The sequence below is a fragment of the Populus nigra genome, chromosome 12, assembly GCF_951802175.1.
Source record: "Populus nigra chromosome 12, ddPopNigr1.1, whole genome shotgun sequence".
Classification (NCBI taxonomy): Eukaryota; Viridiplantae; Streptophyta; class Magnoliopsida; order Malpighiales; family Salicaceae; genus Populus; species Populus nigra.
The window spans coordinates 1,211,777-1,226,117 of record NC_084863.1 but is presented as its reverse complement, the minus strand read 5'-3'; the positions used below and the strand labels follow the sequence as shown (position 1 = coordinate 1,226,117).

Here is a 14,341-nt window from a genome sequence, read left to right as displayed (position 1 = left end):
TAATTGCACTCATTGAGTTAAATCTATCTAGCTATCCATTCCTTTCATTTGTCACTTTATATAAGTTTGATATAAATCTATTTATGAAACATGGTATTATAATATAAAGAATTAAAAAAAAATTCCATTCACATATCTAATTAAGAAATTAAAAAAAAAGCTTCAAGGAATAGATATTTGTCCCATAGTATACTCATCCATCGAGGAAGAATAGTAGCTAGAAAAGAATAATATTTCTGTGGATGTGTTTGACTTGATCTTGTATATAAGATTTAAATCTTGAAAGCAAGGGCAATACCTTAATACTCAACAAAACCAGGGGCAAGACAAATAGTATTTCAAAAAAAAAATATTAATATATATTTATAAGATGCCTCCAAAGATGACCTGATCCTTCTCATGTTCTCTCCTAGTGACAAAGGCTGATCACTATCTCTTCTTTTTTACCAGAAATGAAGGAGAATTTCCTGGTTTTTGTCTTCCTCTAAGTTACAAACAAATCCCCAACTTCCATGTTTTTGTTTTTGTTTTGTTTTAAGTGCTAAACAACACATCTTCTACCTAAACAAGGAAGTTGTAAGAGAGAAAGAAAACAAGAAAGTTTGGTGAGCAAAAGAGAAAGAAAGACAAAAAGGGTTAAATCTTCAATAAAAATCCTACTACTTCTTATCGTATTTCTCTCCACTTCAATGTCAAATACCACAGGTGATGGCACTGGCAGCTTCTCTTCTGGGGGTACTGGTGCAGATGAAGTTCACTTGAACTCAAGTGCTGCTGCTGCTGCTGCTAACAGCAATGGCTCCACTATCACTCAACAACCTCCGCTCAAGAGGAAAAGAAATCTCCCAGGAAATCCAGGTGTGTATTCACCTCAACCATATATTATTTCCTTGAAGTAGTTAGAGATGATTAATTTAAAGAAGATAATATGTTTTGTTTCTTGATTTTGAATCTCTTAGTTTTAACTTTGTTCTTGGTTAACTTTTACTGTCTTGTACTATAGCAGTCTTGATGATCTGATGAGTTCTCAGAGCATTGGAGACTTGTTGTTGTTGTTTTTTGTTGTTTTTGTACTATATATGAGATTGTTTTTTATAGTTCATAGCTACTTTTTATTTATCTTTTTGGATGATAACAAAAAGGGAAACTGAGTGGCTTATTGCAGATTCAGCTCCTCACAAGAGATCCACACAAAAAATGGTCTTTTCCCTTTCTTTTTAGGTTTTCTTTATTGGTTTTTGCTTATCTTGGTGGTGGGGAGAGAGGGTTTTTTTATGGCTATTTGGCTTACAAAAAAATGGAGAATTATTGGTGTGTATAAGTGGTTGATGGGGTTCAATTATTGGCTAGGATCTCAATCATTGCATTGGACTGTTGGTTTGCCTAGCTACCGCCCTTTCCTGTCTTGTTTTTTTTAACTGTTTCAGACAAGGGCAAACTTATAATCCTTCATGGAATATCTTTGGTTTCATCACTCTTTCTCTTACTTGGTTTTGCTGCACTACTCATGTTTCTTGCAGTTAATTTCTCATGTTTTATGATTGTCTTATCTGTAATGTTGTCCAAGAATCAAGAATCTAACCAAAAAATACATAGGTTAATCATCGTATGCAGTGTGCCAAGAAATCTGCTAGCTCCCCTTTTTGTGCCTGTTAGTATTGGATTAACCATAGCACTAGTGAAAAACACGATATGAGCAATAATTATGCTTAAGTTAATTCAATTAGTTTGTTGAAAATACTATCCTTCTTCTAATTATTCAGTTTGGTAAAAATATTTTCATCAAGAACTTGGAGTATATATCCGAAGGAAATTCATGTAAAATTGGCCTAACAGTTTTTTTTTTTTTTTAAAACATGAAATATGCGGCAGATCCCAGTGCTGAAGTTATTGCTCTATCACCAAACACTCTTATGGCTACAAATCGATTTGTATGTGAGATTTGCAACAAAGGATTCCAAAGGGACCAGAATCTTCAATTGCATCGGCGTGGCCATAATCTACCATGGAAGCTAAAGCAAAGAACAACTGCTGAAATCCGAAAAAGGGTTTATGTTTGTCCAGAACCTTCATGTGTCCATCACAATCCGGCTCGAGCATTAGGCGATCTTACAGGGATTAAGAAGCATTTTTGTCGAAAACATGGAGAAAAGAAGTGGAAATGCGATAAATGCTCAAAGAAATATGCAGTGCAGTCGGATTGGAAAGCTCATGTAAAGACTTGTGGCACCAAGGAATACAAATGTGATTGTGGCACCATATTCTCCAGGTTTATAAACTTTGCATTGATCACTAATTCCTTACTTAATCTTAATTAATTGCCAAAAAAACGAATTAGTCAGAGACTCATACACCAGTACTTACCTGTGCATGAATAATTAAGGATTACAACATTGGTTAATTAATGGTCTCTTGGTTTAGCGCATTGATTGGTCATCATGTGGGTCCACATTGTTTTATATATGAATTTAGTTGCTATGGCTTGACAACACTCCTAGCTTTGCTTGAAGTCTTTGTTTGACTATATATATGCAATTATGAAATCATTATTTCACCCTAAAGTCTTAATCATACCTTAAATTAAGCTCTCGTTCGGCTTAATTATTTATCATAAATGTAGTTGCCATGATCGTATTAATATATTGAAAAGACTAATTCAATATTTGCATGACCATAGAGTCTCTCGCACAGCAATTATTTTCATATGTAAAAATACTTGGGTTTCTTTTTTAGTACTGATAGCGAGGCTTGACTTAACAGGGTCTGGTTGTTTTACCATGCAGGAGGGATAGTTTCATTACTCATAGGGCTTTCTGCGATGCCCTAGCTGAAGAAAATACCAAAGCAAATCAAGGATTGATGCCCAACATGGAACCAAACTTACAAGGCCAAGTCTCCAACCTCATACCCTCCATGGCCATCAACAATAATCCAAACCAATCCACCATGATGTCTAGTTTTAACCATCTAGATGCTAAGAACCCACTGTCATTACCTCAAGAACTCATGCCGACACCACCTAAACCCTCATCGGGAAGCATGTTTTCAAATGGCACCACAGGCCTTTTTGGTGGTTCAAGAAGCATGTCACCATCCCTTCAGTTGAATGCAAATTCATCAACAATCTTTGAAGGAAACGGCCTTCATAATTTATCTGGCTCGGCATCAATGTCAGCGACAGCATTGTTGCAAAAAGCAGCTCAGATGGGTGCGACTGCAAGTAGTAATAATGTGAGCCCTCCCATGATGCAAAAGAGCTTTGTCACAAGCATGGCACCCCCAACTTTTGGTACGATGCATACCCAAAATGACCAATCTCATGTGATAGGTGGTGACGATGGATATGCTAACCAGTTTTTCAGTGCGAATGGTGGGGTTGAGAACTCAGTATTGAATGACATGGGGATTTTCAGTGCAGTTTTAGATCAAAACAATTCATTATTTAAGACTATGGAGCATGCTAGTAGCAACAATGAGAATGTTTTTCAAGGTGCAAATTCAAATCCTGGTTTAAGTAGTCCAACAAGTACTGGAGCTAATCCAAGTGGTTTATCAAGATTTAGTACTGGGGATGTAATGACTGTTGATTTCTTGGGGTTGGGAGGATCTAGACAAAGGAATCTGCATCAACAGCATAATCATCAAGAAATGGAGTTTACTAGAGGAATTAGTCATCCAAGAATGCAAGGGCTGAACCACTTTGAGCAAGCAACAGCACTAAAGAAACCCATGTGGGATGTTTGAAAAAGAATAAACAAAATTTCTTTTTCTCCTACAGGCTACATCTAGGTACTACTTGTAATGATTTCTATCTTCACTTCTTTAATTAGCTCTCTCTCTCTCTCTCTTCAAGTTACTGCTTCAAGCAAGGGAAGAACCTCAAGTGTTTCGCTAAAGAGCAAGCAAAGGTGTTGAGGATTTTTGGCCCAACATTAGCAACTTTGATATGAGTAGAAGATCAAATAGATTTTCTTTCCAAAACTCTTATTTATCCTGTGAATTCTGTAGGTTACTGAAATTAATGCCTGGCCTAATTATTATATTTATACTCTAAACATTATTATATTAACAAGGTATAGTAGGTACGTAGGTGCTCCTAACAAAAATAGATATGAATTGGTCTAATCATGGACGTCTAGCTAGAAGAATAAGAAAATTTTTGTTCGGTTCTGAAAATTGAGCTGTAGACACCCACCAATATATTGGCCTCTGAAATCCCCAATTACCTGTTCATCACATTTTCATATACACATTCTTTTTTGGATTTAGGAATCACAGAGTCAAAAGTGAAGAATTTGTTTATTTTTAGCCATTAGATTTGAAACTCAAGCTGTTAGCAAGAAGAAAAAAATGAAATCCAGTGGCTAAAAAAACTATAGATGTGTATACAAAAAGGTGGTGATTTTAGTCAAATCCTCGAAGGTAAGGCATCCAATCCAATTGGATAGTTGAAAAGGTCAGCAGAACTGGAGTGTGAGCCCAGATCAACTTTTAGACCATCAAATATTCAAATTAAGGGAGCCCACAAAAGGGTTTCAGCTTTTTTCCATGACCAGAATAGGTATACTTTATGCATGGACCAGTGCGCCACCACAGGTCCATACCCATAGCATTTCCACACATTAGAGGCTGGACTGGGAAATTTGTATGGCTCTGGAGTATTTCCTTGTAAGCATGCAAAATGGAAACCACCAAAAATTTAATGGCATCATCACTGTCAACGGGCAAGTCTTCCTTCCTCTCCCACTCTCTCCAAGTCTCAACTTGCACTACTCCCAATCAAACAATACCTGGTACGCCCAAAAAGGTGATGGGAACAACCTTAAAAGTTAATGAGCTAGCTACGGTGCTGCACAGCTGGAATAGCATAGACAATGGCATTGGAGCGTTACTTTCTAGCATGCAAAAAGATCTCCATCCTCAAGATTTACATGACTCGAACATCTGGGGATAGGAAAGAGAGTGTTTTCGAGGGGTGCCTAGGCCTCCAGCCAATTTACACATTTGGCATTGACATCTCAGAGGCCGCTACTAGTTGATGTTGGTTCAGCTTCTCTGGTAGCAGTTGGTGCAAATTTTGGTGGGATTACAAGTTTTCTTCTCGGATCATCATTGCCGCAATGTGGTCGAACTCTTGCTTTGCTTTATCAATTGGAGGGTATAACCGATGGATCGAAAAAAATGAAGGATTTGGTTGGGAGGTTCTGTTATATGAATTTGTCACTGAAGTTTTTTTGTTTAACATGATTTCTCGCTTACCTGTAAAATTGATGTGTTCTTCTAACACTATGAATGATTTTTTTAAAAGTAATTCATATACCCAGAAACTTAGGTTGGAGATCAAAGGCTACTTTATCGAGCAGCTGAGGAAACGAGAATATGAGAGAGATCATTTGATCCACCTCCACTGATTAGTGGGAAATCTGGTGATTGTCAGCGCAAGAATGTGAATGCACCGGTTGGGCCCCCGGGTTCATGAGGTGAAGTCAATGTTGTCATTGTTTCACCGGCCCCTCTGGGCTGTTCAACCTATAGACAAGTGATGCTAATATCCAAGCTTTCAAAATTAGAGGTCGCATATCATGCTTTCTAGCGAGCAATAACCTCAATCAGTGTGCAAGGAAGATTCGTCTTTGATTGTGTAGGATTGAAGCATTTGGAGGGCCAAAGGAGGTGGGAGAAGCTGTTGTTCGGACAATCACAGGACCACACCCAGATATGAAAGGAACTTTGACAGAATCAAGTTTACGAGAGGATTCTATCAAGGCAGGTTAATTACTACAGGCTGGAATTCAGAGTTGAGAGCCCCACATTTTGGCGGCATAAAGTAGCAGTTCGTTGTGCTCGTGATGGTAGAGTATACACCCTAAATGCACAAACACCAGAATCAGCATGGCCAATTGTGAAAACAGACTCCTATAGGATCGCAGATTCATTTCAAGGCAGCTAGTCCAGGAGCATTATCAAACGTATTAACAGAGGAACATGAGGTCATCCTTTGTGCGATTGGCTTCAAAAGTACACAGGCTATTCTACATTACTGTGGCAACAAGTTAAAGCTTTTGTTTATACTGAATTCATCTGCTGGTTCGGTAAAGAAAAGGAGGAAAACGCTAAGACCAGAGGAACTTGAATTTCAAGATCATTTATTGAAAAGAGTGAACAGCTTGCAATTCAACATCAATCAAACAGAAATGACTTAAAACTAGTTAGCTTTCACTCAAACTTTGCATATTACAACTGCCATGATATGTCAAACACTGAGGCACTAATCATAATGACTAAGATTACATACAAATACATTTATGCATTTAAATTCCCTTAGGCAGCATGTCGGCCACCTAAACAAAATAATTTTTCTATATCTAAATTACAAGTAATGTACACCAATTTAAGAACAGCTTATCTGTCTTGGCTTAGCACCTTTCTCCAAGTTCTCAGCAACTGCTGCAGTTAAATTGCGATCCTCGAATCCAATTTCAGCACCAAGTCTGCAAAAAAACTTGTATGATTCTTAACGTTCAAAGTAAAGAGAAAAGGATGGGACAAGGCAGCCATTCTATAAATGTCCAAGAAACTCCAGAAAAATACAGCAAGAATCATGTATGATTAATATTAGGGAAAATTTGAGCACACTCCACTGTCTTGTCTCAAACCTTGCTCCAAATGTCAACCCACAAATGGTAATTTCACTTTCATTTGTCTTCAGAAAGATATGAAATTTCAAAACAATGACAATAAGCAATAAATATAAAAATTTAAGCTGTTTTGCTTACTTAGGATCAAGCACCAATTTCTGGACTTCTTTAATGGCTGAACTAGCAGCATAGAGTGACATCTTACCCACCTGTATGAAAACCCAATAGAAGATTAAGAAATTCACTGACAGGAAAACCAAAGAATTGGTGGCTGGATGACAAAAGAACAAGAAAAAAAATAGTGAAAGAATTTCAAGGAAAAAAAAGCATTGAATGTTATTGAAGAAAGATTCCAGAGCCTGACCTCCAAAACTTGAAGTTTTGCTTCATGGTCATTTGGAAGACAGCGAATTTCTTCTGCCAATCTAGCAGACACCCCCAGACTTTCAGGAGATAAGAAATCAAGGCCCAACTGAACATTGGACTGCAAATTTACAAGAAGAAAAAAAAAGAAACAATTATAATGCATAATTTTACTTAATTCAAGCAAGTAATTTTCGAACCACTCTAAATATAAATATCTTTGGTTCAGGAAACTTTTAGTTTTATAAAATTTTGAAAATCAGCAACACTTAAGACTTCAAAAATTGGGGAAGAAAGAACGAAAGAAAACCAACTATATTACTGGCTATTGGCGGGTGTTGTTTTTTCTAGCATGTGCCTTTCCCCCAAACTACTAAAGCACCCTTTTTATCACATTGTTCGATGATAAATATATCCCTAACCTGAAGAGGGCCTAAAACATTCCTTTGTAGAGGAAAGAAGCAGCCCTATTGCAACAACATTAGTTGGAACCCACAATTAAAATCATCTCCTCAAGGAAGAACTTTTTTTTCCTTTTTGAGTTTCAATGGATAAGGATGAATTTATTGCAACTTTGGAGTGTTAATGAAACTTGATCTAATTAGGGCAAAATCATAGACCATACATTCACACTATCAGTTAACATCCCAACCATTTGAAAATCAAATTAAAAAAAAAAACATGTTTTCATCATTGTAGTCTAAATGTTTTAACATTGTCTTTACAATTAGAAGTTCTGGAGACATGTATTTATCCAACTTTGAAATCTAATTAATCACAACAAGTTTACCTGAAGATTCCTCGCTTGGAAAGGGCATCCAGCTGGGACGAATACAGCTTGCCCCAAATGTTGTTCAAATGACCATGGTTCAACTCCTGAGGAGAAATATAATTTTCATCTTAAAAATGCATATAAGGAAAGCATAAAAAAGGAAATATACAAATTAAGTGCACTCCCCACCAAAGCAGTATTCCTGGTGTCTCTTGGGGTATGCAAAAGGGGATAAGATCAAATACAGTCAGAGAGAACTAATTATTGGCCGTTAAGACTTTTCAACAGTGCAATTCATGGTATTCACCCATTCACAGCATATGAATACACATGCAAATCAAGGAGGAAAGTCGAATACACCATACATTAACAAAATAAACAGTAGAAAGGTCTATGAAGACAAAAAAAAATGGTTAGAAGCTCAGATGCCTCACTATGTTAACAGAAAAACCATAAACATGCAGGAAGATCAAAGAGCTGACTCCTAAATCTGTTCTATTTTAAAAACTAAAGAAATGCTAATGTTACTCACCAAACTCTTCCTTCAATTGTCTCTTATGAAACGCATTTAGGAAAACTGTTCCGTCATAAAGGGGATCTGTGACCTGAGATCCCAATAATAAGATCAGCAGCATGCAAGTTACATAAGCCATTTGGCTTAACTAAAATACAAGGTAGATTTCCAAAGCTCAGTAGGTGAACTTACAAAATCATTCACCATGTTGTCAGGCTTCCAAAGGTCCTTATAGCATGTTCTCAAATAATCAATTAACTTTGGAATATCCTGCCGACGAAAGACATCCCAACTAACTCCTGGACAAATCTCTACAGGGATATCTTCACTATCTTTCTTAAACTGCTGATCCTCCATTCCCTCAACCTCTTCCACTCTGGTGGTTTCCAATCTTTCAACCTCTTGAACACCTGTGGTTCTTTCAGCCCCATGATCCTCAATTCTGTCAATGTCTTCAATACTAGTGGTATTAGCAACCTCTTGATCCTCCATTTTCTCATCCTTATCTGCAGCTGTCTTCACTTCATCCTGTATATCATGTCCATCGAGTGATATATCAGGCAACCTTCCATCATCCAAGCTTTTTTCTGGGTCAATTGAGCTACTCTCCTGGCTACCTTTTGTCTTTGCTTCGCATGTATGCACCAATAGATACACCTGCATGTGCCTCAGCAATGTCAATCCATATTAATTCCTGTCACCTTGGACAAGTGAAATTGCAGAGAATATAACAAACAACCACTAAATAATCCATGTGGGCTCTCTATACAAGGCATGGCCACAGCAGCACTTGGGCACTCAAAACCAGCTGAATTTGTAAAATAATTGCTTCGAAAAAATGTTAGAAATACAAATAATTTATTTGTGAACCATAAATATTAAATTTAGGATATCAATGAGATTAAGAAGATATCTGTTCTAAAGACACCTCACATGCAATATTTTAATTCAAAGCTTGAATACCATAAATGCTAAATTACAAAAGAGGAGCCAGATTTTAAATCTCCAATATGAATTTCAAGAAGGAACAGTAGTACCATGCAAGTTGAAAGTGTTACAATACCTATTTAATAACAAATAAAACTTACCATGTCACGCGTTTTGAAATGAAGTTTGATTACAGAATCACCCCCACCGAGCTCCTCATGGCTCCCATAAGATATACAAATCTTGGGTCCTACATCATTCTGCAAAGAGTAATGAGGCAACTTTGCAGCAACATTTAGAACACCCACCCTTGAATGGATAAATTCAAGGAAAGGCAGTTTACTGATAGATTCAGGTCTCTGGTATAATAAGAACTCTTCAGAAGCACTGGGGGAAGGCCAATCCTTCAACTTCAACATCTCTGGTGAACCATTTTCCCTGATTCGTCCCTCTGAGTATCCTCGGATAAACTGATCAAGATCAATATCAACCTGTCACACAGAAAACCACTTGTCAAGACAATCAAAGAGATTAACACAACATCAAATTATTTACTGACGTTAAGAAGAAAGAAGAGCCATACACCTGATATAAGCAAAAGTTAAGGAAAACACACCTCAGACCAGTGTAAGCAATCTATGGCCTTCACTGTTCGGTTTTCACCTTTCTTTTTCTCATCTGATGTTTCCCGGATCCCCCTCCAAATAGCCACTGGATCCCAGCTTGATATGGATGAGCTGTCAAATACCTGCTTCACAATAACAGGTTCACCCCGAACCCAGTGTTTTCTAAACTTGTTTATCCCATCAGCTTTTACATCTTCAGATAAGGGGCAATATAAGAAATTATCATCACTGTCCTCTCTGTGAGCATACTGGCAGAGTGTGGAATCATTCAACCTGGATTTCTGTGGGGTGCCAGCATCATAAACCTTACAGCCACTGACCATTTCCTCCACATTTTTCACAAGTTTTGCTGCCCAATTCATCTTGAAAATACGGCTTAGGTTCAATGATGAGTAATTACAACCACCGTGCTCCTTCGGAGGGCATGGAATACTGCCATCATTGTTTGCCTTCCAGCCTTGGTACTTATCTGATAACTTTAGTCTTACTTGTGGTTCTCTCACTGGTTCTAATGGAGTCTCATTGTCTTGACTTCTCCCATCAATCTGATTATCATCCATTTCATTTTCAACACCTTGTTTAGATGCTCCTCGAAGATCTTGACAGCAATGAAGGCACAGATCATAAGAGCAATTTGCACAATGCCGATGATAATCAATAATGGGTATCCTACATATATTGCTGCAAAAGGACAAATAAATTACAATGAACAACAATTCTTGAAATGAAGAAGCGTGTGTTGTGGCTCATCAAATTGTAAGACTTGTTTTTAAAACAAATAAAGACCAAGGTCCTGACTTCATTTCATATACAAAGTAAAGAAGAAAGTGACAGAAACTGGTTAAGCAGAGCATAAGTTTTCTACGATACCAGCACATCTGTTCATCTGCATTCAATTTGGCCCGGACAAGATCTATATCAGTTCCTGGATAATTAATATCCCAATTAGTCACAGAACAGGGAAAAAGTCATACAGAAAGTTTAAATTCCGGATGCCACTAAATCATCAAAAGCATCTTACCACGCAGCCTTTGTTCAAGCTCTACTTCAAAGCATTGTTCTTGATGGATCTGCTTAACTATAGGAAGCACTGAAGATAATAGGCAGTGGAGATATTGCAACTTGTCAAGAACAGGTATTTCCCGTATTCTTACCTAAAAACATAGGGGGGAAATCATCATTGAATAAGGCAATCCCAACACAATTTGTTCATGAAACATAAGAAACTTAACAGTGTAACAAAAACAAGGTCCCTTCAATCCATGAGTGAAATACCTTTACCATATTATCTCCTCGTAAGCAGCCCCTGCAATTGCAGATCCCGCGACATGCAGGACAAACCTTCTCAATTTCTTCTAATGGAATGTCTGAGTACCTAGAAGTAAAGAATACATCATTGACTAAGCTTATAAGTTGGAAATATAACTGCACTTTCCCCACAGAGCTCAGCCCTCACCATTCTGAGATACAGCTATCACAAAAACCTCTCTTGTCACATTTGAGACACCAAGTAACACTATTTCTGTCATTCCTCCGGCACTGATGACAAGTTTGCCCACCAGTGTCTTCAGAAGCATCGGTGCTTGCATCTGAGTATTCCTGAAAACAAGGTGTTCTTTTCAATATCTACATATTGAAGCAGAAGAGAAAGCAACCATACAAAATATAACTGAACAATATAGTAATAGCAACAACACTTCACGTACTGTGACAGTTTCACTCACTGTCATAGCACTGGCATCAAAACTCCTTTGTGATCTACTCCTGGATGATTCCATTGCTGAACGAGGTGTCGTCTTATATGACCTCCAATTCTCTTCAAACTCGAAATCTCTTTGGGAATCATCGTTTAGTTTTAGAGAATTCTGACCACGCAAGCTCCTTATAAGTGTTTCTGGAGAATAGCGAGACTGACTTTTAGGTACTTTCTCCTTGTACCTCTTTGATGAGACCGAAAGTGGCTGATCCTCCTCAACTTTCATGTTCCTGAGTGGCATGTCAAAATCATCACTCTTACTCTCCAAGTAGATATCGCTTTCACCTATTGATTTCCTTTTGGCTTTCTTCAGACTGGCTCTTAACGCAGAATTAGCTGCCCTCTTCTTTGCCTGGATATAATGCTTCTCACAAACAGTTTTATCTGGCATAGACATGGCAGTACATCTCCACTGCTTCCCATCCGACCTCTTGCAGCGCAAGTCATCAGGAATCCCACCACCATTTTCCTCACCAATCGCTGAGGATGATCTTAGGTGATCCATTATAGTTGTGTCACAGAGAAATTCAACAGGAACAAGACACTCAACTCACAAGCATATGCTCATAACACCAATCTGGAATAGGACATTACAAACCAAAAGATCCACAAAAAGTCAACAACATATCACCATAAAGTCATTGAAAATACACAGGTTGTGATGCTCCAGCACATGACATTCATATGCAATCCACATGTGGAAACCCTAACACAGTACAACAGAGCATTACACTGGATGTACTAAAAATTATAAAGTTTTCCCATAAAAGATATGCCAAAAAAACTACAATGCTCAGTATCAAAATTTAACTTAATTAATCAAATAAATTGCAAGACGCGGAAAAAATAGTCAATAAATCGACATCCCATGAGCCAAACTTTCAATCCAAACACAAACAACACATTGAAGAAACACAGCAACAATAATAACATAAACGCTTACAAGTGAGAAATTGTTAACAGGAAGAGAAAGTAAAATTCAATAAAAGAATCAGAAACCACAATTAAGTTAAGAAAGGAAAACATAATACACTATTATAAAAATAAAAACAATTCAAGAATTGGGTAGTTCTTAGAGAAAAAACAAGCCAGGGAATCACACATTGCAAGCAAACCCAGATCAGCAAAAACGATCAGGAACCCATGTCAAGAGAAAAAAAAAAGCGAGTGAGGGGGAGAGGAAAGGGTACCTGAGGGAGACTAGGGTTTTTGGTGGGGAAATAATAATGTATTGAAAGACAGGAAAAGCAAGTTAGAAGTCGTAGAAGTACTGGTCCTGGTCTTCATGTTTTTTTTTTTATTATTTTAGGAATTATAGTAAAAGGCTAAGGAAGAGTTAGTATAGCAGATTTTAATGGACGGCCTGTGTTGCTCTGTTTTTAATAGTTTTGCTTTCACAGTCCAGACCAGACACAACAGTGCCACTGTTTTGCCTTGCTGGTTTTTTTTTTCCCCTCTCTTTCTGGTTCTGTTTTTAAGGTTCAGACAACTGTGTTTGTGAAGTTTACCAGAACTGGAACTCAAACCGGTTACGCGTTAACTCTGATATTGACTTTTTTTAAGACTTTTTTAATTGCATTTTTTAATAAATAAATAGATTTTTTTATAATATAATTACTTTTCGAATTTTTATTTTACATGCTGTCGATCTTTTTTCCTGTTCGACCATGATTTTGGTGTAGAAAAAAAAAAAGAGATAGGAATGATAGTGTGAATCATAGTTCACACCGACGTGGATTAATGAGTTATTTAGTCAACTCTTATATTATTAAGTTTGTTCAAATTAATTAATTGTATTAAAATAATATTATTTTATTATCTTTTAAAAATATTCTTGAAATTAATTAACTCAATCAATTTAACTTAATCATTATAAATTTAATTAAACTAAATTTTACAATTCAATATTTAAAAAAAAAAACTAAAACCCTAATGTCCGTTTCAACATGATTAATTTTTTTTATTGAATGAATCCCATTGGTTTTTTATTTTCATTTTTTCACTTGATATAAAAAAATTGTTATTCGACAATTTGTTTGGAAGAAATACACAGCACATGAAACCTTCAGATGGTGGTAGTTTTTACATTTTAGGTGAAATTCATTTTAATTAATTTCTTACAAAAATTTTGCAAAAAAAACAAGTCTTGTAATGGATTGCAGTGATATATATTATTAATAAGAAATAAATAATTTATATATTGATCATTTTCGGATTAATGTGGTTGTTAATTATTAGTCTTGGTAAATATAAGACGCCACAACTCAAAATCGAATCCTAATTTATAAGTTAAATAAATAAATTCAATAAAATGTCGCAAATTATATGGTACTTGGTCGGTAATCGGATCGGACCCATGCTTAGGCCTGTATTTTTGTTGTCTCCAGTACGGGCTAAATGCCCATGATGTCCAGCCATAGACGATGAATATGGGCCTTGTACCCATTTATCTCCTATAATTTTCAATCTGGGCCTCGGGCCTCTTTTTTATTCGCTTTTGCTTGCGAGTCGTTTGATTTTGTTGAAACCTCTTTTTACAGGGTAAGCAAATTTACAGAATTATTACAAATGTGTATAAAAATCAATTTGAAAATAATTAAATTGAATTATTTTTTTAGTTAATTGAATAATTTCAATTAAAAAAATGATTCAATTTTTTTAAATATTTTATAAACTAAAATTACAACCCCAACAGAAAATCAAACCAAACCAAATTAAAAAAAAAACTTATTATAAACTAAAGAT

General features: G+C 36.4%; 2 protein-coding genes across 7 annotated transcripts; one reads left to right on the top strand and one right to left on the bottom strand.

The window, feature by feature from the left end:
* Positions 1 to 387: 387 nt before the first annotated feature.
* Positions 388 to 3,981, top strand: LOC133670054 (zinc finger protein GAI-ASSOCIATED FACTOR 1-like). The gene is made up of 3 exons (XM_062090472.1): positions 388 to 858; positions 1,873 to 2,269; positions 2,784 to 3,981. Exons 1-3 carry the CDS (start codon positions 690 to 692, stop codon positions 3,742 to 3,744), a joined length of 1,527 nt encoding a protein of 508 aa, XP_061946456.1. The 5' UTR covers positions 388 to 689; the 3' UTR covers positions 3,745 to 3,981.
* A 2,214-nt stretch (positions 3,982 to 6,195) lies between these two features.
* LOC133669744 (E3 ubiquitin-protein ligase JMJ24-like) lies at positions 6,196 to 13,038 on the bottom strand. 6 transcript variants are annotated; one of them, XM_062089998.1, is made up of 14 exons: positions 12,787 to 13,038; positions 11,547 to 12,173; positions 11,297 to 11,439; positions 11,122 to 11,215; positions 10,862 to 10,994; positions 10,711 to 10,765; positions 9,831 to 10,521; positions 9,376 to 9,705; positions 8,480 to 8,944; positions 8,306 to 8,378; positions 7,792 to 7,877; positions 7,003 to 7,122; positions 6,777 to 6,847; positions 6,196 to 6,491 (listed from the first exon to the last, which is right to left on the bottom strand). In XM_062089998.1, exons 2-14 carry the CDS (start codon positions 12,099 to 12,101, stop codon positions 6,392 to 6,394), a joined length of 2,916 nt encoding a protein of 971 aa, XP_061945982.1. In that variant the 5' UTR covers positions 12,102 to 12,173; positions 12,787 to 13,038; the 3' UTR covers positions 6,196 to 6,391. The 6 variants fall into 6 exon arrangements, with proteins under 6 accessions (XP_061945982.1, XP_061945981.1, XP_061945983.1 ...); XM_062089997.1 differs by having other exon boundaries at positions 11,116 to 11,215; positions 12,787 to 13,037; XM_062089999.1 differs by having other exon boundaries at positions 11,116 to 11,215; positions 11,565 to 12,173; positions 12,787 to 13,037.
* Positions 13,039 to 14,341: the final 1,303 nt, after the last annotated feature.